This window comes from Genypterus blacodes, unplaced genomic scaffold (assembly GCF_046128005.1).
Source record: "Genypterus blacodes isolate CSIRO-AG114 ecotype Tasmania unplaced genomic scaffold, CSIRO-AGI_Gbla_v1 ptg000012l_1, whole genome shotgun sequence".
Classification (NCBI taxonomy): domain Eukaryota; kingdom Metazoa; phylum Chordata; class Actinopteri; order Ophidiiformes; family Ophidiidae; genus Genypterus; species Genypterus blacodes.
In genome coordinates this window covers 4,912,136-4,936,574 of record NW_027466826.1, presented here as the reverse complement: position 1 = coordinate 4,936,574, position 24,439 = coordinate 4,912,136, and the positions used below count along the sequence as shown (strand labels likewise).

Sequence of the window (24,439 nt, the reverse complement as noted above, 5' to 3'; positions counted from 1 at the left end):
GCTATATTAAGGTTGCACTTGAGAATGCTTGTATTGATGAGTAGGACAAGTCTGCCTATAAGGCCTGTTGACTCCTTGAATTATGGTCTCTTCCTCCGGCATCTAAATCAATCCCAGAGACTGTTTGTGTGTTTGTGTAGTGACCCACACACTACAGGGCACAAACACCACCATGCGTTTCAGAAGACAGCTTGTCACACTCTTAAGTGCTCCGCTGTCAGGACAAACAGGAGTGTGTAGGCATCATGTAGCTCCATGCTTTAGGGTGTCCAATTATTTTCACGCACCGCTGCTCTGATTGCACTTTTGATCAGGACATAGGTTTTTATCTTTTATTTCATCCAGAAATCCAAAAAGATTCTGTTCTGCTCCTTTCACCGTTCTGCTCAATAGCTTCAATTATCTTTAGTATAATTGAACTACTCACAGTTAAACCCCTCCTGCATGACTCAATGTATCCCCTGCTTCCTTAATAACTCATAAAGTTGTAGGACACAAAGTCACAGGAGCAAAGGAAGTGGGGATGGAGAGGGTGTGACATTTCTAAATGGCAGAGTCCTGACGGTACACTTAGCATATGCCTACTTTGCCTGCATCCTCGGGTTTTGGCATTTATGACCCACGTGCCTTGCAGAGGTATATCACTGGGGCAAAATCATCTATTCAAAACACACATCAGGGCATCACTCCCTCTTGTCCATTGGCAGCAGGAGAGTGCTTGCACTTGACGGGTTGCAGCAATTTTTCAAAGTCATATTAGCACTGCACCACAAAATGGAAGTCTGTGAAGGACAGAAAACAAACACACAGTAGGTGATGATGAGACTGCAGATGTCCAGAAAGGTCTTTATTGCTGTTTACCTTGCTGATTGTGCCCTTTTACCTCAATGTTCTCATAATTGCTTTCCAGTCATCATCCTAATGCATCACAGTTGCCTTTCTGCATTTAATTTGTCAAAACACTCTTTCTTTGCTTCTATTCCCAGGCTACCAGAGGAGCCTCAGATGGAGCAAGTGCCCAGGTATCATGCAAGACATTACTCATCACAAAACAAAAGTACTGAAAAGAAACATTTGAAGTAGATTGCTGTGTGATAAATCACTTCTGCACTCCACTTCTGCATGATGCGACTCAAGATGACTGAGCAGGGTTCTTGGTAGCAGTTTATTCATGTGTATACTGTAACAAAGACACACATATCCTTAAGGCAGGTAGGTGTTTCACTTCTTAAAGCTGTGTGATCGGCATTAGGGTCTTACAACTGCCTCCCTCTGCTTGTCAAACAGGTCCTTTTCCTGTCATATTTAAAGTCTGTTGGCACCTGGTTCACCCTGCTAATGAAATCACAGTCCTGCATACAAAATGAAAAACCTTTCAATAGCACAATTTTGTAGGCAGTTGTTACAAGAAGCCAGTTCACCACAGATCCACTTCATGGCCCAAAGTGTGTGCACATCTGCCCATCAAACCTTTTATGTGTTTGTCAGACGTCTCATTCCAAAGACATGGGCATTAATATGGAGTTGTCCCACTTTGCAACTATAACAGCCTCTGCTCTTGTGGGAAGGCTTTCCTCAAGATTCTGGAGTGTGTCTGCAGGAATTTGTGCCCATCCAGCCAAAGATTCATCACTCCAGAGAACACGTTTCTGCTGCTCTAGGGTCCAGTGCTTTACACCACTCCAGCCAGTGCTTGGCATTGTGCATAGTGATTTTAGGATTTAGTGTGCAGCTGCTCAACCACGGAAACCCAATGAAGCTCCAGACGTGCAGTTCTCAACCATTGTTTGTCTATGGAGATGAGAGATGGTTATGTGTTAACCATGCAATCTCCATAGACCTGCTAGCAATGGGTGTGGCGGAAACACCTGAGCTCAATAATTAGGATGCTTTTGGCCCTATAGTGTATATCTGAGAATCTGCTCTGTCCTTAGTTGATCCCCTGATTTGAAATGGCACCTTTCACTCAGTTGCAGCCTCTGTGCTGTGCGAAGTTAAATAGCTGTTTCTGCCGCTCACCTCCTGTGGCGTGGCACAGTGTGACTGAGACAGATGGCCATAACGCACGGTGCTTTTGCAAAAAGGTCCGCAATCATTTTCTTGAAACCCAGGGGTGCCATATCTCACCAGAGGCACATGAGATATGTGGTGTAAAGAAATTCTTAGACACGGCGCTCTACCAGGCCTCCCACTGTCTCTGTTGCGAGCCGCTTCCTTCAAAAAACCCATCTCTGCTCCCCCACCCATAGAGCCTCCTGTGGCCTACTTGTGATCATGCGGAGAGTGAAAGCTATTGTGTAGTGGACAACCTCGTGACCGCAGCTGTTCATTTGATGTATAGGTGCGTCCGTTCGCAGTAATGTCAGCTCAGGCCACAGAATTCCTCCTGCTCGCTCTGCCCAGAGGAAGGAGAGGTGTCAGCTGGCCAACCTTGAGAAAGAAAGTTATCTGTATAAGGACAATATACCTGAATACAAAGGGTATTGTGGAGGTATACCTTAGGTGGAGCTACTGTGGATTGTGGGTTTATTTGGATGAAAAATTGCCTTGCATGAAATGTCCTAGTAAGTCAAGCTTAAGAATGAAATGACAAACAGAGGTTACCTTGATTCAATTTTCATGAGTTGACCTACTCTTGAAAAGTTTTCTGTTACTGGCCACTGGGTTGCATCTTTATTGTCTCACTTGACTCAGTCTTGTGCCATAATGAAACCAATAAAACTCTTTTTAGCCTCTCTTACATAGGAGAAGGGGAAACTGCACTTAGATGATCGTTCCATCTTAGTGGATAACCTATTATTGCTAAACATTTTTATGCCTTCATTTAAATAAATGCAGAAATAAATGCAAAACAGAGCGACACAGAGATGAAAGAACACATGCAGAAAAAATACATTCAGCAAAAACAGACCTACTATAGCTTTAATTGTTAATCTCATATATGTTCACATCAATGGTAACCTAGAAGAGTTTTCATTTGAGCGCATACATCCACCAAGGCTGAACAAGCAATTTGTCTTATTCTAAAAATATACAGCCTAACGGATGTATCCCTCTAAATATATCGCTACATGCTAGCTAATCAGCACCATCTCAGTGACACAGATTTAAATGTTTCTATTTTCACATTTATTTGGTGCAAATAAGAGGTAGTTGATTCATTTTTTTACGTTATGTAACATGAAGTCAGTGAAGCAGCAGGTCCAGTGCTGTCTAAGGATGATGATGTCATGTCTTCCTCCTTAATAAAACATAGCCTTGTTTCCTTTGTTGTGGTTAAGTCCTGAGGACATCTTCAAAAAATAACGTGCCATCTGCAAAATTTAACTCAACTGCAGTTTTCAGACCTAAACAAGACGGCCTCGTTTCCAAAACCATTACATCGCAAAATCATCTGTAGCAACTAGTAAGTTGAAAAAATAAATACTTGTAGAAATAGTTGTTACTGCACAGCATTAACCATTAACACACTCCCTGTCTAGGCATATTTGATTTTTCATCAAATTCAAATTGCACCGATTCATAGTCCATTACGGTGTACAGACCACCGGTGATACAATTTCATTCAGAATGGTGTATTACTTTTAGAAGATTGAAAAATACCCCCCAATGTTGGCAAATTGAAATGCATCCTTTATTCAAAACCAACTGCTGTTGGATAATGTTGATACCTGACTATGACATATACTGGAGTTTAGCTAGAGCATAACCCCAGTCCTTTTATAGGACATAAAAAGTTACATACCATAACAACATACATATTTTCACATGTTGAGTGACCACTGACCCATGCTGGTGTCAGGTGAGGGATATGAATTAGAATTAGACATGAACCTATATTATAGATAGATCACAGCTTTGTAATCTTAATTTCTTGCATATTGTGAATGATGGTAAATCTCAGGGGAGAACACTCTGAAATTTTGTAATTGAAATGAATATAGTAACATGTTAAGGCAGTGATAACTGAGGGAAGTCAGAGATTCTCACCGCTTCTTAGAGGGCATCCTTGTGCAAAATTGAACAAAGTCACACTGAGCTGCAGTTTGAGTAATGTCTGTGTGAGCTGAGGCCTCCCTTGTTCAGTCAGTGGAGTGTAAATGTTCTGGGGTAAAAAAAAAGAAAAAAGCAAACTGTGTGGAACTGTGTGGTGCGTGATGTGCCAGGAACAGTGCGCTCATGAATCACATCTCCATAACTGCATCTCCCACTGACAGCCTCAAACGTGCTTTGACAGAACACTGCAGATATTGATAGAGAGAGATGGAGAGGGGCTCAGACAGGCTTAATTGCAGTTTGATGACCAGATGTGCGTCAAAGTCAACATGTCACGTAAAGAAATCCACAGGTAGCTCCTTGTCCTATATACACAGAACACAGTCATTGTGTACATGAAGTGATGCTTGGAAAAAAAAAAGCCAGCTGTTCTGCAGTTAATCCCAGTAGAAAGGCTTATTATGTTGGTATACTCTACTTCCTACTGATTACTTTGAGGGATCTGAGTGTGAGAGGTAATGCAAACAGTGTCTCACACACAAAGACAAAAGCTGTACACATTAATCTATTGCAGAATACATGATGATATTTTGCAAAAATAGGTGACATTTGAGGCTATTACACGCCATCCATCAAATGTAATGTTCATTGATTCTCATGGGTTTTAGCTATATTTTCTGCTATACTGAATGTCTGTCAGATATAAATCAGCACAAACTGGCTGTCAAAAATGGGAAAGCATTTTCCATTTTCCATATGTGTTATGTGGTTTTAACTCCTATCAAGGAGTTTTAAAGTGACATGAACCACATGAACCATATTAGAAAGAAAAAAATGATATTGTAGTGTAAGCTGTCTCATTTGTCATTATTGAATAGCTCTCTGCCCTCTGTTATGATGGATGAAGAATGATATTGTTGATTTTTCTTCTCTGGTAGTTGTGTAGTTTGCTTGCATTTGACAAAGCTTAGCAGAATCCAATTAAGGCTCAACGTCAATTTCCCCACGTTAGTCCCTCCTCTCTGCCTAAAATATTAACAAGATAATCCATCTGTTCATACATGGCAGCAGTCTACTAACTTAATAAAAGTGCCTAATTTGGACGAGAAAACAGTCACTACATCTCATTAAATGAATGGCATCGCAGCGGCTGTTGTTATACTCTGAGGAATGGGGAGGGGGATGAAGCTGAATGGCAATTACTGTCTGTTGGAGTCCAGGCACCACTAAAGAGTGAGCAAATATGCTGGAACCTCTCTCAGATGTGTCTCTGTCTGCTCTGATCGCTGCACAGATGCACCACAACATCGCAGCACTGAGTGTATAAAGCCTCCCCTAGCAATCTTCACGCATCATACAAAACAACATTAATCAGTGGAAAGCACTATTTCTTGTTCTCTGCTGTGCGTCACTTGAAAAAAAAAAGTAAAAAAAGAAAGTCACAAGTAAGGTTTATTATTTGTGTCGGGAGGCTTGAAAGAGTTTATTTTTCATGCTCTGAATGAGATCAGTATGGACCAACGTTGTGGTGTCGGTTTAAGTAAAAGATTACAATCTATGTGTCCATAATGTTCATAATTGAGGCTGTGCAGTTTTACATTACTAAAATTTGATTTCTAAATGAAATTATGTTGGTATAAACTGTAATCACTAATAAGGAATAATGACTGTTGAAAAAGCATTTGATGGTTTCTCTTTGGGGTCCATAAGGAGAATATATAAATGTAACATTTCAAACTCAAATGCTTCCAGTTGCTCATTCATTATTAAAGTGGAATATGATCAAGTATACTGTATGTTTTACCCAATGTCCAAGTACATTTATTTTGCCGTTTATGTTGAAATGAGTAATCTCCAACAGGCAGAAATCTAAAAATAAAAATGTTCCTAAGACAGTTCACCAGCAGTCATAAAGTGCCACCTATTGGCAGATGGAGGAATGATTCTAAACACGAAATGGAAACATTGGAAAGTGCCGCAATACAGCAGAGGGTTGAGTTTTTCATTATCCGACTAGACTCACGTAATACCTTTAGTCTCATAAAGGCAGGAGTCTCCCAGTGCTGCATTTATTCCACCATAATTACAAAGTATTATGATTCAGCGATGACACGTATGTTTTTCTGTTTATTTATTCATAAAAAACTGCCCTTTCTTGAGTTCCATTTTCTGAGCTTTAATGCATTTCCCCTGTCATTGCTGTCACTCAATGTTAGCGATGTGTTTCTGCTCATATACAGGGCGGGAAGGGTGAGCCTGGAATCTCTGGAGATAAAGGGGGGAGAGGAGACTCTGTATGTATGTTCCTGCAGTGACATTTACAATGCCATCATGCAACAAAGTCATTAACCAAGGCCTCCTCCCACAGGGTCAGCCAGGTGCCGAGGGGGCCGACGGGATGAAAGGACAGAAGGTAAGTCACATCAGTGTCAAATGTCAAACATGATGACTCCCTCTGTTTGTGGTTTCAGATACTCGCTTGTCTGCATGTGTGGTAGAGTGACAGAGAGAGAGATATAGGTGTTGACGGTGTTGAATGTTCACATAGGTATTGAATGTACAGTAAGTCAAACTGTATAACTGCCATGGTACACCAGGCTACGCCCTTTGAGTTATCTGCCTCATGTTTATTCTACTCTCAAAACCACCAAGCTGCGAAATAAAGTAATCATTTATTTCTTCCTATCCATAAAACATGAATCAAAACATGAGCTCATAGCTAAGTTTGTGTTTGTGTATATATAATGTGTTCATATAATTGTGTCAGTATAATAATTTGCAGTGGGAATAACATATATTAGCCTAACAGAACAAAGGCTTGTGATTTGCAGTATGTTTTGCTCTTGTTTTTCTTTTTTAATTGTTTTTATTATAGTCTAGATGTTCCGTGTTTTGTCATCTTATTTTAAAGAAAGCAAGAAAGTTATGTATGATAAATTATGAATGTTTGGAAATGAGACGGCTCCCAAATGCTGTGCATCACGCTAAAACGATTCCAAGGTTTCTGCAGAGCCTCGAATACAAAGGGCTCTTCTCGTTGCAAAGCTTTTTTATAATGATACTGTACAGCTTTGAACAACAAGGCAACACCACTGTAGAAACAACAAGAAAACCTCCTCGAAATGCAGCGATACATGTAGGCACAAACATGCACAACACATCAGAGAGGCTCGATTGAGACGGGGACTTACTGTGTCGCTCGGTGACACAACTCTAATAACCGTATCACCATACAGCATCATACAAAGATCAAGAAATATGTTGTCACGGAGAAGCAATATTTCATTCCAGACAATACAAGGAAACGTTGTCAAGAGGATGCATTACCAACTGAAACTGTGTTGCGTTTGCATGCTTGTGGAAATTGAGCTTTATTGCCGGTAGTATATGATAGTATGGTATAGCAATCGCAATCGTATTGAATAGTATTTGTTATAAAAAAGTATAATATTGGTTGAAGAGATACACATATACTCAGTTTTCCCCCTGTTAGTCTGGGTCCAGTCTCCTCGTGGCTCTCCTCACATCACCTTGGCTGAAGTTTGGTCATTTTATTGCCACCTTTATTGTCACTCCAGCATCTATTGATGTTGCCACTCTAGGTCACCGGTGGCAACATGTCTTTTCCAGGCTGTTTGTGGAAGTGCATTTTTCATTTTTGTCCATTTTGTCCGTATGTCTCCTTGTCTATCAATCAGTCACTGCGGTTTGATTGATATTGTGTTTATGTTTTCATAGGGTGAAGTCGGCCTCAGAGGTCCACCAGGCCCAGTAAGTACAATATTCTGGTGCCAGTACTCCTTGAGTGCTGGTAAATAAGACATTTTTATCAAGGATCTGTCATGACATTGAGATAGATACATGATGTTTGATGAGTAACAACCAAAGTCATAATTACAATGTCAATGCTTCATTCTCCGTGACAAACAAAAGAAATTGCAAAATATTTGTGCAGCAGCCCGCGAATCAGTTGAAATGATACTATTAAAAGACTGGAGAAAGAGCACTGAAGGAAAAAGAACAATCGTGTTGCATTTACTTTTGTTGTTACGCCTCTGGCATGTCCCCCTGTAAACACTTTCCATTCTTTGACAGGTCTACAGATTTTCTCTATCTTTAGATGGATAGTTTAAAAAATAAACATTTTTTTTTGCGCTGTGTAGTGGATCAACATCAAAAAAAGTTATGAAACATCGCCAGGAGTTTTGAGACGGTTCCGATAAGTTGCGTTGAATTTCTCCAGAGAAAAGCTTCTTCCAGTTCATCTTAACTGATATTTGGCACAAAGCAACAACCAGTGAGTAATTTGAACAAAGGTGCTGTAAACTGTGATTTACTCTGTATCTCGCATCATATGATGACAACACAGCCATCAGTCATTGCTCTTATAATCTCTTCCGTTAAAAAATGACCTTTTAATGATTATAGTAATGTTTATAATGGATGTAAATTAGATGAAAAGATTTTTATGGGCAGACATAAGTGTGGATGCAGGGTACGAGCAGTGAGGTCAGGCTGATGGACTGATCTGTTGGAGAACTCACTCCTGAGACTCTTTAATGTCTTTCACTAACACGCTAATAAATAATTTAAACACCGTCAACGAGACAAAACCTAAAGATGTGATGGAACTAATATCCATATTTACATTAAAATTAAGTACAACATCTTTTTTGTAGGCTACCTGTCATGAAATGGGATTTGGTTGAACTGAGGAAGGCTTTGGGAAGCAAAGTTTGATGGCACTCATTCTCATTCTCATTACTTATGGTCCAGTGATTCACATTGAAATTAGACAACTTAATTATACGTTTAACGACATCACTCTCTCGCACTCTCTCCACTGGTTTCTCTGGTTTCTCCCTAACCAAAACAAAACAGCTGCAGATTTTAGAACAATACATGTCACAGTAGGCAAATTAAACGTCTGTTCCACCATTAAAGTCTTCCTTTGCAATTATTTTCCAACGTTACTTTGTCCCTTTTATCCCCTATAGTGTAGAAATAACAATACCAGTCCATTTAAATTCACCTTTTCCGGAGGAAAATGAAGGTTCAGTTAAGATTGAAACGCTCGATTGAGTTCATCCTTGTGTACTGAGGTTTAACCACACAAGATATAGAAGAAGTGCACGATAGGACACATTAGCATGGGAAGCATTAGTCATATGATAAATGAGGCTGTTTGAATATTTAGTACCAGGCTCTGTCTGTGCTTCTCTGCTTTCCCGTGGCAGATAATTTTGGCAGTTAACCATTGATTTCCCTTACACAGCAGAAGCAAGGGTTCAGATCATTACCCTCCCTTCATAAACCTTCTTTTGCCTGTGTTTATTAGTGACAGGGAGGAGCAGCCGGGCTCACAGGCCTGCATCGCCATCGCCTCCCCCAACACCCTTAAAGTGCCGCAATAGTCTTTTTAGCTCCGGGACGGTGCTGCTGCTTTATAGCTGTCAGCATTACTATACAATAGAATTTTATAATCTGTTAAACTGAATCGGTTATGTCAATAGTTGCTGATAGCCATAGGATGCAGTATCTAACACTTCACTGCTCTTGAGGAAAATTGTGTGTGCGTGTTTTATTTTGCTTTCATAATAATGGCTCACATTTTCCGACTGTTAGGGCATAAGTGTTCTTTCTTTACGATCAAGCCCATCGTGGAAGAAATCTCAGATCAGGTCGCATACAATGGCACTGAGACGTTGTTCAACATCCTACAGGCAGAAACAATTGACAGCAACTGCTCTATGGAATAACTGCAGGCTGACAGATGACTGATTATGCAAACATTCCACTGGGACTGCAGGGGATTTAGTGCCTTGCTTAAGGTTACTGTTGCTATTGTTGACGGAGGGAGCAGTGTTATGAGCTTCATATCAACTTTATTTTCACAGTAACAGTCTCAAAGGGCTCAAAGGGACGCATAAGACCGAAAACAAGGGCAACCCCTTCATAACTATGGAAGAAAGTTTGAGAAGGATCACAGAGAGAAACTGATTTCAAACCCGTTAGATCCTACGAAGGGATTTGACCTTGAAACTAGCTGCTTCAAAGGTTATCAGTCATGTCACTTCACCATACTGTAAATGTATAGAGTCCAACATCGCTTTATTATCACCACAGAGAAAATTCACATGGAGTACTGTTTTAGTTAGATGCTTTTAGACTGTTTTGATGTTTTTCCCCCTTTTAAAACAAATGATTGTTTACCTTTCCTGTTAATCTGTCTCCATTGAAACCTGATAACGATCATGTAGGAAACAGAGACTTTATTGGATTCCGGAATTGCTGCTTTAATCAGTGATATGGTGGTAATAGTGTTGAGCGTTTCTCCTCTTCGTCTTTATTTAGAAGCAGTAATAGAGGCATTAATCCACTTTAGCTTGTTGGTCCTGACTCTTCCTCAGACTTCTCATTGGTTAACCTTGAGAGAGGCCCCTACCCCTGACCCACTGTCCATTTGTAAAGTTTCCACTCCCAGCTTGGTTAAGTCCAATTGAATCAGACTCCAGAATGTACTCCCTCCTTAGAATGTTGTAGGCGGGTCCAAACGCAGAAGGTTTGGCCGCACCCATAGCCAATCAAATGCTGTGCAGACATTGTAACATTAACATCAGAGACGGATTCAGACTCGACTTGACACTTGTAACTCTACTTTCACTTTGATAACACAGACATAGACACAGATTCATTTTCAAAAGGATCCGCATTTGTTTTATCACCTTTACAATTAATGGTTGAAACATTCACTTTGACACATAGTAAATTATGGCGTTCTGTTTTGTGTGTGATATGGCCAAATGATGACATACACTTTTTCTGTGTTTGTCCCTTGTTACATAGCAACCAGGTCTACTAGAAAACTGAACCATGTTATAGTCATGAGTTACTGCTTACCCAACTAAGATGAATAACAAGGGAGTCGGGTCAGGAGTGTATTTAAATAGAGGAAGTAGCTGTTACTTCTGGATCGCATCAAACAAAAACTCAGAAGCAGATTTTTAAATTCTTTGTATGTTGATTCATTTCGTGCTTGTTTTTCTTGCACTTCTTCTCGTAGGTGATGACAGCTCATGGATTAAGGCAGCTCTCTGGAACTGTAAGCTTCCTCCTCCGAATCTTAAATGATACACGATACGCAACTTGAATTTGATCAACTCACTGAGTCAGAGTTTGAAGTTGTCTGTATCTTTTGTTTTAGGATGAAATGAAGGAAAGTGGCCTGAAGGGAGAAATGGGAGATCAGGTAATTACCCCCTCCCCCCACCCTCATTATTTCCCCCTGAAGATAATTTACCCCAAAAGCTATTTCATATTTATTGTCAACCCTGCAACTAATTTTTGACACCACAGAATGAAATGTTTACATTGACCTTAAAGTAGCAATTGAACATCGCCTGCTGCTGCAACAGAATTTGTCTTTGCGCTCTGCAGAGATGAGGCGGGGAGAAAAATGGTGTACAATTATTGTTTGGAGTTCAAAACAACAGATGCGTGTACTTGAGGCGAGCAGATTACAAAGAGCGCTGATGCAGCTATTGACTAAACATCAGAAGACTGTCAGCTAAATGAAAAACAAAAAACAAATTACATGTATAGACACGTGCATCTGCGAGGAAATTAGATTTATTTAATTATGCATGTTTGGAAAGCAAACACTCAGCATACATAAGTGTGAGTGCTGTGACGGAAAGGTATTGACAACAAATGATGAACATATTGACAGAGTTCATAAGATTTATACAATGTGGGGGAACTTGGTGAGTCCTTGAGGATTCTTTCCAGTTATTTATATATATATATATTTGGATATAATATAAATCTGTCCTCTATGTATGTATTTGTGTCTTCTATATCTAAAAGATGATGGTTGTCTGACTTATTTACAGGGGGAGAAAGGAGTTGAAGGAACGCAAGGCACACAGGTACTTTGTTGAACACGTGCCATTGATCGTAATAGAAAGGCAATGATAACACTTGACAAACTCACAAAATGGCTCAAACAGGCAGCCAAGTTGGCCAACAGACACAGTAGTAAATAGATGATGCAAGTTTTTACATTTACAGCCCACAAACACTCAACTGGTATGCGTGGTGAAGAAAACATCTTAAATTGTGTTGAATTGCAGTGGCTTAATTTATCGCACTTTTGCCTTTTGGGTTTTGATTTGACGAAGACTTGGCAAGTAGCTGCTTCCTTTGACATTAAATCATGGATCATTCCGGATGAGTTTGTGTGTGTATATTTACTGTGTCAGAGGTGTTTATGAGCGCCCCAAAATGTCTGCCAGCACACCTGAGTAATTTTACAGAGTTCCAATGAGTTTATAAGTGACAGTAAAAGTATTCTTACTGCATCTGAGGTGGATCTGCATTGACCTCGGCTCTCAGTGTTTATTCTTCCCCTGTAAACCTTTTGGAAGCTCCTCTTTGGGAATTCAGAAAGAAAGGTTCATACAAGTTCTGCTTAAAGCACAAAATCCCAAAACTCTAAGTCTAAAGTTTGTCTTTTTCTTTCATCCTCGTTTATTCGCGCACCAACTCCTCCGCCATTTGTGATGGGTCAAAGGGAAGCATAGGGCTGCCAGGTCTAAAGGGAGATCAAGGACCAGAGGTGAGGCTTTCAGATTTCTCCAATGTGAGCTAAGCGGCTTACAGTTGCTGTTGCACAATATAAATAAGGTTGAGACGATACTCTGAGACCCTGATGTATCGGAGAGACAGCTGTGGAATAAGGCTGAATACACCAATAATCATCTGCCCCATTAACAGTATCTTATTATCTCATTATCTCATTTGGAATATTTATTGCAGGACTATAATATAATGTAAACTGTTCATTTGAAATTGCACTGCACTGAACTATATTCTATTTCTGATATTGAGGCTTATGCACTCCTTTCACAGCTGCTATTGCTTGACATGAGCTCAGTTTCCATGGTAATATGTGAAAAGCTGAAATTATGTGGCAATTACAAAAGGAATAAGGCAATGTGTTTAAATGAGTGTTCTAGAATAAACAGCATAACATGATGTGTTTTGCGGAATAATGTCCGCATGTAAATACAGCGTATAGTAATTGCCACATCGCTGCACAAATCCCGATAATATGATCACTACACAAAGGGAGCAAATAGGCAAACGTCTCCATTTGCTTCTGTCTTATTCCAGGGAAAGCAAGGCCCGCCTGGATCCACAGGACTCCCGGGACTCTCAGGCGAGCCAGTAAGTATCCTGGCACTATGGGAACTATTACTGCATGTCAAGCCTTCCTTCCTCTTATTGCTTTATCTGCCACCCTGCCTACTCTACTCCCTGACTCAACATGCCAGAAGGAGAGAGAGAGATAAACAGATAAACCTCAACCGGCAGAGACAGAGAGGAAGTGGGAAGAAAAGTCCAGATTTTTTACACAGATGATCAGTAATCAAATTTAAGAATTAATTAGTGGAAAGAGGCAAATCTAAGCACTTTATGCCAGGAACAGAGGCAGAGGCCCAATCTGTTCCCCACACCTGCTTCTGTAATGAGCATCTGTCTTTATTCAAAAGCAGGGAGGGAAAAGAGGCATTTCATAAATCCTGGGTAAGGGAAATGATGTTGGAACACGGCAGCCCACTGAAGCAGTGAGGTGGAGGAGATAAATGTGTGTGAGGAGATGAAGGCCTAGTGATAGATGTGTCTCTTTTCACCACTATTTACAGGGCTTGCCAGGGGAGGCGGGGGTACCTGGGAGAGATGGCCTGAAAGGAGGAAAGGTTGGTAAACTTAAAATCAAGTTCTCGCTTTGAAGAAAAATACGAAGCTGTGATATTTTTTACTGGTTGAACACGAGACAACTTGTGAAAAGACCTTTCATTGCACTAACCCTGCATGTCAGCCGTAATCATGTAACTTTGTCTTGTGATTCTGCCTTTGATGCCTGTGGCTAGTGTTATTTTAACACAAAGTTCACTTTTCACTTAGAGTTCCCAATTCAGTGCTGAGAGTGGGGAAGTGTTCAGTTGACGTGTGTTTTTGATGGAGTCTGTCACTTGTCAAAGTAATGGACACTTACTCAAGGCTCCACACTCACGGGAGCCATTGTGGTGCACTTCAGGGTATATAGAGAAAGTGTTGGAGCCTCTTGTGTCCATTTACTTTTGGCACTTTCCTTAAACCTGAATTAAACTAAGAGCTTAATGTGGTTTTACATTCATGTGGTAGTAAATGTCAGTACTTGTTTGTTTTAATTATGAAGCTGTACTTACACACAGCAAGTACTTACCACACTAGCCCTTTCAATTCCTTTTTTGACAATTTTAAGCCAGACATTTGCTATCATTACCTTGTAATCTGGAGTGGAAAAACGATTTATCATGCAAATTCATTGGATTGTGTTTGAGGCATTATTCTATATCAGTAACCCATCACAGGATTCCTGAATTGTTACATTAAGGCTAATGCCTTAGTTTTTGAGAAATGAGAAATAAATCTTACCTTATCTTGTCTTATCTAAGTCTGAACCTTATCTTGTCTTATCTAAGTCTGAAGTCCCACTCATTCACAAAATGGAATCAAAGCTTTTTTTTCCTTAATGGTTTTAACACAAATAATGTCTCCCAAAACTGATCTCATTTAAATACTTTGTAAAGACAATATCAGTATCCACATCCTATCATCTATTATATCTATTTTTTTTTTACATTGGTGTAATAAATCTTACATCCACCCCAGCAGTCAGATTGGCACCAAAGCTTGCCTAAGGTGCTCCCCAGGTGATGCATTTGTCAATCAAAATGGCTCCTAATAAACAGATACATAAACAGATGCACATGGAAATATAACCTTCTTGACTTGGCTCTGACTACTTTTGCAGTTCTAACTACCGTCTGTCCGTAGGGGGACTCTGTATCAGTGATGGGACCCCCCGGACCTAAGGGTGAGCCTGGATCGCCTGGACATGGATATCTGGTGAGTACCTGAATGAGATTTATACAGGATGTTTATCTGACCATGTTATCTGTGGCCTTAGAGTCACGAGGCACAAGAGAATGAGCTGAAACCAGAATTCAGGGATAGGAAAACACGCAAAGAAAATTCAATACAAACTCGCAAATAAGATATCTTACACAAACAGCTGGGATATCAGCAGATAAGTTCAAGTATAGCACCTCCTCCAGCTGCACATCTGCAAAGGCATTATGCAGATGCAATACCATTAAATGATCCACCATAGGATAACCCCAGCCTATGTAATCAACTCTCCTCCCATTTTGGAGCTCATAGCTGTTGAAGCGCTCTCTTTTATGGACACAGCTTTATATGTATGTTCATTATGGCTTCACCATCGACAGCATGTGCAGCCAAGGCCACAGTCTTGGTTGACAGCAAGCACACTGTCCCATCATCAGCAAGTACCATGTACCTTTAAACAATCGTGTTTGTTTGTGTGTGAAAACGCTGAACCAAACATAAAGCTTGACTGCAGACCCGCTCATCAAGCAAGGGGTTCAATGTTCAGTTCAGCATAGCAATCAAGGGAAAGACTCTGTTCAGTCCGAATTGTTTCAACTTCTTCATTGTACTCAAACACTCTGGAAGCAGGAACAGGATTGGGAGTCATTTATGTGTCTGTGTGTTTTCTGTTTACAAGAAACCAGTGATTTCTTTGGTTGTTAGGTGGTCCAAAGTAATACAAAGTAAGTAAGAAGTTTCCATTCTGTAGTGCAGAAGTTGATGTCTTTAGCTCCAAATGGTCTTTCACACACAAGTGATTTCTGTGTTTGGGTGAAAAGAGTCTGAAATATCGCAGATTCCGCAGTATTTATGATATTAAGACGAATTTGCAGCTAATGCTTGAAAAGAATCACTGCTCCTGTGAATAAATGACGTAACTGGTAATTAGTCTAACTGATGTCATGTATTATATACCTTTGCTTACCTGCAGCATTTCCACTGAGCAGTGCGTTCCTCATACTGGATACCTAATGTCAGACAAAGAAAGCGATAAGCAGAGAAGCCGATGCAGACGGTCTAATAGTCTGTAATGAGTCAGCCTGCTGGAATAGCTAATGTCACTGCATTGATTTCACCTCTAAATGAATAATGACCAATTTACTCTTTGTTTCTTTTGAGTTGTATTTTTATTGCATGGATTAGCAATCTGTTTCCGATTTGAAGTACCCAAAGGTTTTGTTTCATTAGAGAGCCTATGCAGAATTTCTACTTAATGTTTGTTTTCTTTTTAAATGAGATTCTTTGGGTTTTTTCACATGAAATATAGCTTATTGGTCATGGAGAGCATTGTTCCGCATTTAAAAGGAACTGCATAAGGGCTTTTGTGACAGAAAAAGATGAAAAGTCAAGAGAACAGATCCATTTGACACCACAAAAGTTACTTACTGTTGGTTCTGACAACAAGCATGAAAACAAAACTCAACCCTAGAGCTTCTGAGGGAATAACACTTCCAACTTCTAGCAGTAACTATAGTTGTCAAACTTGCCATCGTAAGGATCAATGGAAGTAACGCTTGTGGTGTCAGGGACATGCAAAACAAACTCCACAGCAACAGAAGCATTACATTTGTTTTCGCAGTCTGAAAGTTAGAATATTATTTGCACTGTCCCCTTTAAAGGAAGACACAATTGGTACATTTCTGTCAAACTGTAGAATTGCTGCGTTAGTTGAAATCCAACTTTTGACAAGCTAATTTACATTGTGCAATGTCGGACTCACAGTAACACTAATATATGCTGACCACAGAAATCAATGCCTCATCCAAAGTCTACAGTAAAAGATGCTTACAGTCGCCTCAGCTCCAATCAAGGCTTTTTTCTGTGGTGTGGCATTTTGGGCTCATCTATATATCTCTGTACATACACATGATTAATACGTTGTAACATGAACATGTCGGTGCTTACAGTGCACTGTGCACGGTGCTCAGACTGCAGTGATGTGCAGCTCATAGTAATTCAATGTTCTTATTTAACCTCCTGTGGCTGGAACAATGTTTCCAGCTGCACCTCAGCTCTCAAAGTGAATTGTTGATGAATGAGCTGTGAGTTCCTGTACCGATAACTTCTTCCTGTTGTTTTATAGGGTGATGGAATGCCTTTGACCAGAGGGTCTCGCGGACCCAAGGTAAGATGCTTTGTGGTACTATACATCGTGCCTAAGCATCCTGCTTAGCTCAGACAGTATTAACAGTGACTCTTGTTCTTCCTGCCCTTCTATTGGTGTCTCCAGTCCTATGCCTGTGTTCCTTGTCCCTTTACATTTATTCACTTCATACATTAAGAATACTCTTTGGAGAACGTCCCCATGGTATTACAAAGAAGAAACCTGAATAATACCTTCACCAAAACTCCTCTGATCCCTTTCATGTGTTTTTGCCAGGGTGAGAGAGGTATGCCAGGACTGCCAGGGGACAACGGCGAGAAAGGCGAGGCTGGACAGAGCATCACCGGCATGCCTGTGAGTACAGGGGAGTATTGATTGGTCTGTCTCTCCCCCATCCATTATTTAGCTCAAACCATCATGTCTTTTAATGAGATAGTCTCCTCTTTAAGCACTAAAAACGAGATCCTCCATGAATATCAAGCTCAATTGTCATTAAATACACTTAAACGAGAAAGCTGGTCATTAGTGCGAAGCGCTGCAGTAATCATCGTATATGCTCCGTGCTGCTGCTTTGAACCTCACAGATTTCATTGTTGGGGAGAGTGCTTTCATTTTTGAAATATAGCATTGTTTGAGACAGAGAATCAATAGAGCAAAAGGTGTCTAACACACTTCCCTTATTGGATCCTGGGTGCTAGAGGGTAGGAGGTGTTAACAAGATGTGTGATGTGTTCCTAGGGACCCATGGGAACCCAAGGAAAGCCGGGAATTGAGGTCTGTGGAAACATCTCTGGATCTACAATTCACAACATATTTGGTTTATTTTTAAGTTATTGGGGTGATTTTTAGTTCACTGGCGCTGTGGGCAGTGGTGTTGCATTATTTTATATCGCACATAATTCTGCAGAGTATAAACCCTTTTGTGAAAGTCATCAGACATCCTGGGCTTTTTTAGGGCCCTCGTGGACAACCAGGCTTATCTGGTCCTGCTGGAACTCCTGGAAGGGAGGTATGTATGATCTGTCTCTCCATGCACTCGGTTTGCTGCTTTGGTATGTGTGAGACATTTCCACATATCCAGATAAAAGACAGCCGGAAGCATAAAAGAATGTCAGTTCTCCACTGTGGACGTGGAAGTACAATGTGTTACAGCTCGTGGACACAAATCCCCACTAACTGTGATGAGTGTGAAGGCAGAGTTACGGTGTTGCTTGTCTCCTCTGCGTCATAGATGTTAACTCTCTTCTCTGTTCCAATTAAAGGGCTCTCCTGGCAGACCAGGCCTCCCAGGTGTTGCTGGACCTCCAGGTGAACCAGTACGTAAGGACATCAAAACTGTTCAACCACTGAGCTCACTTCAGTGTCTGTTTATATTATTATCTATTCTAAAAACTGTGAAGTGAGGGGTTTATTATTCGTGGATCACAGTTAATAATCTATTCTCTCAAGGATGACAGATAGAAAGTGAAGAAGAAATACTAATACTGATTTATTAGAGATTGTTTCATATTGATGTTTTAAGTAATTGTAAAAATATAGACAGAGAAAAAGAAGATTATTGAACACTGAACTGAAATGAACACTGTGGCCATGTTTCATGAATCTATTTGTCCTCTGCAGACTGCCTTGCCGATTGTTGGAGACATGGGTGCTTTACTTAAGGTATGTTATCTTCTCTGTAACTGAGAATGAGAGATTTTCAACAGGAATTTACATACAAAGAAGTGCTAGGTTTACTCTTGGTGACATGATCAGTGATTGTTTATTTCACAAGGGCTTACCTTGATATACGGATGTCTTCGGTACAGAGTGTAAGTGAAAGCCCTTGAGTGCCTCCATCAGGATGAGTGGGAGAACTTTCTTTAAAAGATAGACATAAAAATGATCAACTTGGTACATAGAGACCACGCTCAATCTGTATGACAATATTTTATGAACATATTAGAATGAATGATGAGGCTTCACAGTAACTGATTATACAAATCAGAAATGAATGAAAGTGTTATTGTACTGTACCAATGCAATGTGACTATTTTGGGCATAATATTTTCATGTCAAATCATCAGAACATGCAAATCAGACTCTGCAGCATCTGTGCAAACAGATTTGGCTTAAATGTAACTTTTTAGTTAATTTTTCTTATGTATCCATGCCGCTGCACGTCAGCTGAGTGTGCAACTTGATTCATATTCAATATTTAACACCAATGACCCTGAATAGGGCAGTAATCATTAAATGTCACATTTGAAAAATGGCATTGTCCGTCTTCCTCTTCGTCATACTCTAATAGTCACTACACAACTGAGATACAGTCAACTTTCTATAATATTTATCTCATTGCAAAACTGACCATAACTCCATTGCAGTTTCTTTTGCTGCTGCTTAGTGATGTCATCTTTAAATGTCTAAATATGTCAGGACAACATGACCTCCAAGATACTTTGGATCACCCTTTGGATCATTAAACATGGTGTGCACCTCTATTGAAAAAACGAAAAACCTTTCCTGCTACATAAATGAATTGATATGGTTGGTCCTCCAGTTCCTGCATCTCTCCCTGCTGTACTCACACCTAATAGTTAAATTGTGTGTGTTCACTTGATTGAGAGCTGGTGCACACGGACATTGATTGGCAAAACACACCTGACAGTTTGAACATCTGTTTGAACATTTCCATGCATCGACGCAAAGACATAGATGTACAGCTTGCACCTTTATCTTCTTCTTTTCAAAACTGTGAAGTTTAGTTCTTTCCCCTGATTTATCTTCAATCAGTGCCAAAAATGCTGAAGGCTTCTTAATGATTTCCTTCCAAATGTCAATTCTGGGTGAGTGTCAAACCTAGATGTGACAATAACTCTGTTACGGCTTCTATCACCTGAGCAGCACCGAATACAATATGAGAAAAATAACCACAAAAATATTAAGATGAAAGATGAAATATTTCAATTCTACCTTTCTGACCTTTGTTTATTCGAATAAACCAGTACCGTGTGAACCCTGGCAAACTATTGATTTGTTGTTTTTACTCTTGATTGAACCAGTTTAGTCCCATGTTGTTACCTGCAGGAGAGCACTTAACTCAGTTAAAGCTGTTTGTTTTTAAGACTGTATGAACTCTCACAATAAATATAATGCCTTCACATGACTAATTATTGATAGAGCGCTTAAATGCCACGGCTGCCAGTGCTCGTATAATTCTGTCCCCCTCTAATGTCACCTTATTTCTTTCTGGTAAGCACTCTGTGACGTTGTGCTGCAGTTTACAGCCCTGTGGGCGACTGTAACACTTGTTCTTTGCTTAAAATATACTTTATTTAAATTCTTCTAGAAGACAAGTAGATGACGATTGATTTCCATTCTGCGTTTCAGGCTGTGTTTTTAATGCTGCTTGTTGCTTTTGGCTCCCACCACCTCTTTCCTGTAAGGTGCACTGCCTATATGTGTCCAGACTGAATCCAGGACACTGATATTTAAGATTCTCACCTAAATGTCACAGTCAATGAGTTTGACAAAGTTCACCACTCGCTCTGATGAGAGGCACTCTTGGTGGGTCCACATTATTTCTGCTCCACAGACATTTAGAGAACACTTGGTGTCAGTCGGGGTCTTGTCCTCCACCCAGGGGATGTGAAATAATAAAGGGCAAAAATGCAGCACTCCAGCACAACTTGATGAAATCTCAGCCATCACTTTCGCTTGCTGTCTTGCCTGCACTAGCAGAATGCCTGCAGCTTGTGCCAGACCAGAGTCCCAGGCCTGCCTGGGCAGAAGGGAGAACAAGGATCCTTTGGAGAGTCAGGTGTAGAAGGCATGGTAGGAGAAAAGGTATGTTGCTCCCCCACCGACACAGAAAACCACATTGTAATAGATATTGACTACATGTTCTTCTGACCCGTAATACGCAAATGTGTGTACAGTTTGTGCCTTTGTGCTCGCACCCACATGCATGACTTATTTCTGTCCTTCACAGGGGGATCCAGGTGTGAGAGGCCCTATGGGTAATCCTGGAAAGGAAGGCCCAAAGGTAGGCAGGGAATATCAGCCATGAATATGCTCAGTTCATCATCAAGCTTCTCTGGAGTTAGTGTTGTAATATGTGCTTCAAAATAAATGATTCTCAGCACTAATTTGAGCTCATACCTCTACCAGGGCCGAGCAAGCCTGAGCAGAATAATTAGATACTGGCCAAAAGAGAGATTTTTCCATCTTTGTAACCATAACAATCTGTGTTTTTTTAACGTCATGAATCAGCGTAATCTTATTTTTAAATAGAATATATTTATATTGTATATTTTATTCCACCATTTCCAACTCTATGTACAAACCTAGTTGCATATGTTGGTATTGTATCATGGGATAATAATATAAAGTTTCATTGAAGAAAATGACAGAACGACAGCCACTCTCCCTATGTTAATAAATATTTCAAAGATAAGCTTTTGAGTAAACCTGCCAACACACACGCACACACACACACAGACAGATAGTAAAAGGAAACGCTCTTTTATCTTGTGTGTTGTTGATTGAAATGTGTGTTCTATCCGTCAAAATGAAGGCTAACAAGCACTTTTCTTCCATCACATTTTGGATCAAATATGGAACCAGCTCTTCTACTCTTCAACTCTTATTATTCCAAACACTCTTATGTGCTCGCTGCAGAACTTGTTGCTATGGATACAGAGTTATACCACAGTGAAATAGGCTAGGTGATTTGAAGTCATATGCTGTAAGAGGTGAGGACATGTTCTGAAGTTTACGCTGAGCCTTTAGTTCTGGGATTTCTTCCTGTGGAGGTGAAAAACATTATTTTCCTTTTCTCACCGGTTCTCTTTTCCTGCAGGGAGTAAAAGGAGAGCGAGGCTTCCCAGGTCCTACAGGAGATAAAGGAGATGAGGTGAGTAAATAGTCCTAGATATAAACAAATACATACAGTACATACATACAGTAAGTTCTCTCGACACATTTCGTGCCGTTCACACAAGTGGAAGCTTGCAAAGTCGGTCTTACCAGAATTAAACTTGATTCTATTTGCTCACATTCTCCCTTGCATGCTTTATGTCAATCTGCAGGTATAAATATTATATCTACTAGCAGGTATCATCCCTAGTCATCACTGGAAAACAATCAAAATGATCTACGACTGTTCAACAGTGTAGATTACCACAAGTCAGGAGGATTTAATGATACATATTCTGGCATATTTGTGGAGCAATGCTGAGATACCATACAAATAGGAATAGTTTCTGATGTGCTCAATCAGTCTCTCCTCTGGACTGTTTTTGTGGTTGGCAGTGGTCGCCAAACTCTTGGCAATACGAAAAGTTAATATTATTGACCCCATGATATTTGTTAGTATTACAAACATGTAGCTTGAGGATGTGCTCAACCAACCCTCACTGCAAAAGGGACTTCAACTATTTGGTTTGAGAGCAAATATTCAGAAAAAGTTCATCCACTCTGTCATCTCCAGGGGCTTTCTGGAGTACCAGGTCTTCCCGGTGCGGCAGGTCGCACAGGACCTCAGGTAAGAAACTCGTAATATTATTTTATTTGATCTCGCAATGCACCTCTATATTATTATACGTCTTTTCATTAAGACATAAAGACTTTTTCTAAGGTTTGCACTGTAAAGTTGTTGTTCTGTTTCCAGGGACTTATGGGCAGAGCAGGTCCACTGGGCACATCTGGAGGCAAGGGAGATAAAGTAAGACCTCTATATTCCGTACAGTGGAGCCATGTTAAGCCTTCACACAGCTTAGAGCATTTTCATTTTGGACTTCCAAGCAATGTTTGCCAACCAAATCTGCTGATGTTCCCAAAATATTCCTAAATGTCCTGCCTTTCTCCTGCTGTTTTTACAAGCCTTTTATCTTATCGTAGTTTGTGCAGATTTTTTCCTATTATTTTGTTTTTAATAACAGAAAATAGTCTAAGGTCATCAAAGTTGATACACCACACAAACTTAATCAAATCTTGATTGCAGCACCCTTAGGCTTTTATTTATAAGCATTTATTTTGATGTGAAAGTGTGAATGTGAATTCTTATCATAAATTTGATAAAACTAACAAGCAACCAAAACTGTAGGTGTGTTTGTGCCCTTTTGGAATGTTATTCTTTGTCTACAAGCACAGGAAACGAAAGTGTAGTTGAGTTTTTTTTTTAGAATAGTAATTGATGTTTTCATGAATTTGGATTAAACTAACATGGACCTTGTATACACTTTTTCTTTTCACAGGCATGTTTATGACTTTCTAAGCTCCAGTCCTTAATGGTTTGTGTTTGTTTGGCAGGGAAGTGAAGGCCCCCCGGGCCGTCCAGGGCTTCCAGGGCCGCCGGTAAGTTCCTCCTGCCTCAGCAAGAGCCAGATGGTGATAATGACTCACAAAATCTCCTTTAGGGGTCATGTGCTCTTCTCTGTACTCCCTGGCACCCTTAAATGCACTCTTTCTGTGGTATTTTAGCAGAAACTGACTTACTGCATTTTGTGTTGTCAGGGTTATGGTCTGATAGCCATCTATGCAACACATTGCAAACATTTCAACCTGACTTGGTCTTGCGTTCATCAACACTTTACAGGCATCTTCTTTCCTCTGGTTATGTAAAGGTTAAAGCAGAATCCCGCTGTGGCAACTCTTTTACATAAATGGCTATCAGTGCACTTTATTGTATTTCGTCTAACAGTATTTAGCGAATCAAGTGAAACATAAATGACGGATAAGTAGAAATATGATGAAATTGTAGTGACTTGCTTGCTGGCAGTGAATCATGTTCCCTCCCTTTAAAAGGCCGGTGAGTAAGCACTTCCAAAGGCAAATCTATAATTCATCAGCCCTCCCCTTGAACCTGCCTTGCCCCCCCACACCCCGGACTCATAAACTGCAGTGGGGGAGGACAGGGGGATAGCTCAGTGGCCTGAAAAGGGCACGAGCATCCACTTGCGTCTAAATGAGAACCATGACTCTTACATTTACAATAGCTGCCCTCTTCCAGTCAATCACAGACAAAACATTCTTTTATGTTCTAATATCTGCGGAGAAGTCTAAATTATTTATTACTCATAGCCCAGCCTCTTTTAATCTCTCTGCACTTTTCAATTTCTGAGATACTCACGTGCTTGAAGAACCAGGATGAAGTGCACTGCTGTCTGTGTTCCTGCTCTTTTTGGGCTCTTTCTTACCCTCTTCCCCTCTTTGTTGTGATCACTAAATAAGTTATTGATTTCTCTCATGTAGCTTTCAAAGGTAGATCTGCACTATTGTTGCTTAAAATGTACAGAATAGAGGGGCACGTACCTGTTTTACTGGATGCTGCCTACACTGTGATTGAGCTCAGTA

General features: G+C 40.2%; 1 protein-coding gene across 1 annotated transcript in view; it reads left to right on the top strand.

The window, feature by feature from the left end:
- Positions 1 to 24,439, top strand: part of LOC143012686 (uncharacterized) — an 85,742-nt gene that overhangs the window by 46,878 nt on the left and 14,425 nt on the right. The window contains exons 17-37 of the mRNA XM_076165956.1: positions 6,365 to 6,409; positions 7,735 to 7,767; positions 11,060 to 11,098; positions 11,201 to 11,245; positions 11,889 to 11,924; positions 12,569 to 12,613; positions 13,171 to 13,224; positions 13,704 to 13,757; positions 14,881 to 14,952; positions 17,081 to 17,122; positions 17,378 to 17,455; positions 17,840 to 17,875; positions 18,057 to 18,110; positions 18,364 to 18,417; positions 18,722 to 18,763; positions 20,825 to 20,929; positions 21,075 to 21,128; positions 21,945 to 21,998; positions 22,575 to 22,628; positions 22,755 to 22,808; positions 23,396 to 23,440. Coding sequence (XP_076022071.1) covers positions 6,365 to 6,409; positions 7,735 to 7,767; positions 11,060 to 11,098; positions 11,201 to 11,245; positions 11,889 to 11,924; positions 12,569 to 12,613; positions 13,171 to 13,224; positions 13,704 to 13,757; positions 14,881 to 14,952; positions 17,081 to 17,122; positions 17,378 to 17,455; positions 17,840 to 17,875; positions 18,057 to 18,110; positions 18,364 to 18,417; positions 18,722 to 18,763; positions 20,825 to 20,929; positions 21,075 to 21,128; positions 21,945 to 21,998; positions 22,575 to 22,628; positions 22,755 to 22,808; positions 23,396 to 23,440 — 1,095 coding nt within the window. The remainder of the gene's footprint in view (positions 1 to 6,364; positions 6,410 to 7,734; positions 7,768 to 11,059; positions 11,099 to 11,200; positions 11,246 to 11,888; positions 11,925 to 12,568; positions 12,614 to 13,170; positions 13,225 to 13,703; positions 13,758 to 14,880; positions 14,953 to 17,080; positions 17,123 to 17,377; positions 17,456 to 17,839; positions 17,876 to 18,056; positions 18,111 to 18,363; positions 18,418 to 18,721; positions 18,764 to 20,824; positions 20,930 to 21,074; positions 21,129 to 21,944; positions 21,999 to 22,574; positions 22,629 to 22,754; positions 22,809 to 23,395; positions 23,441 to 24,439) is intronic.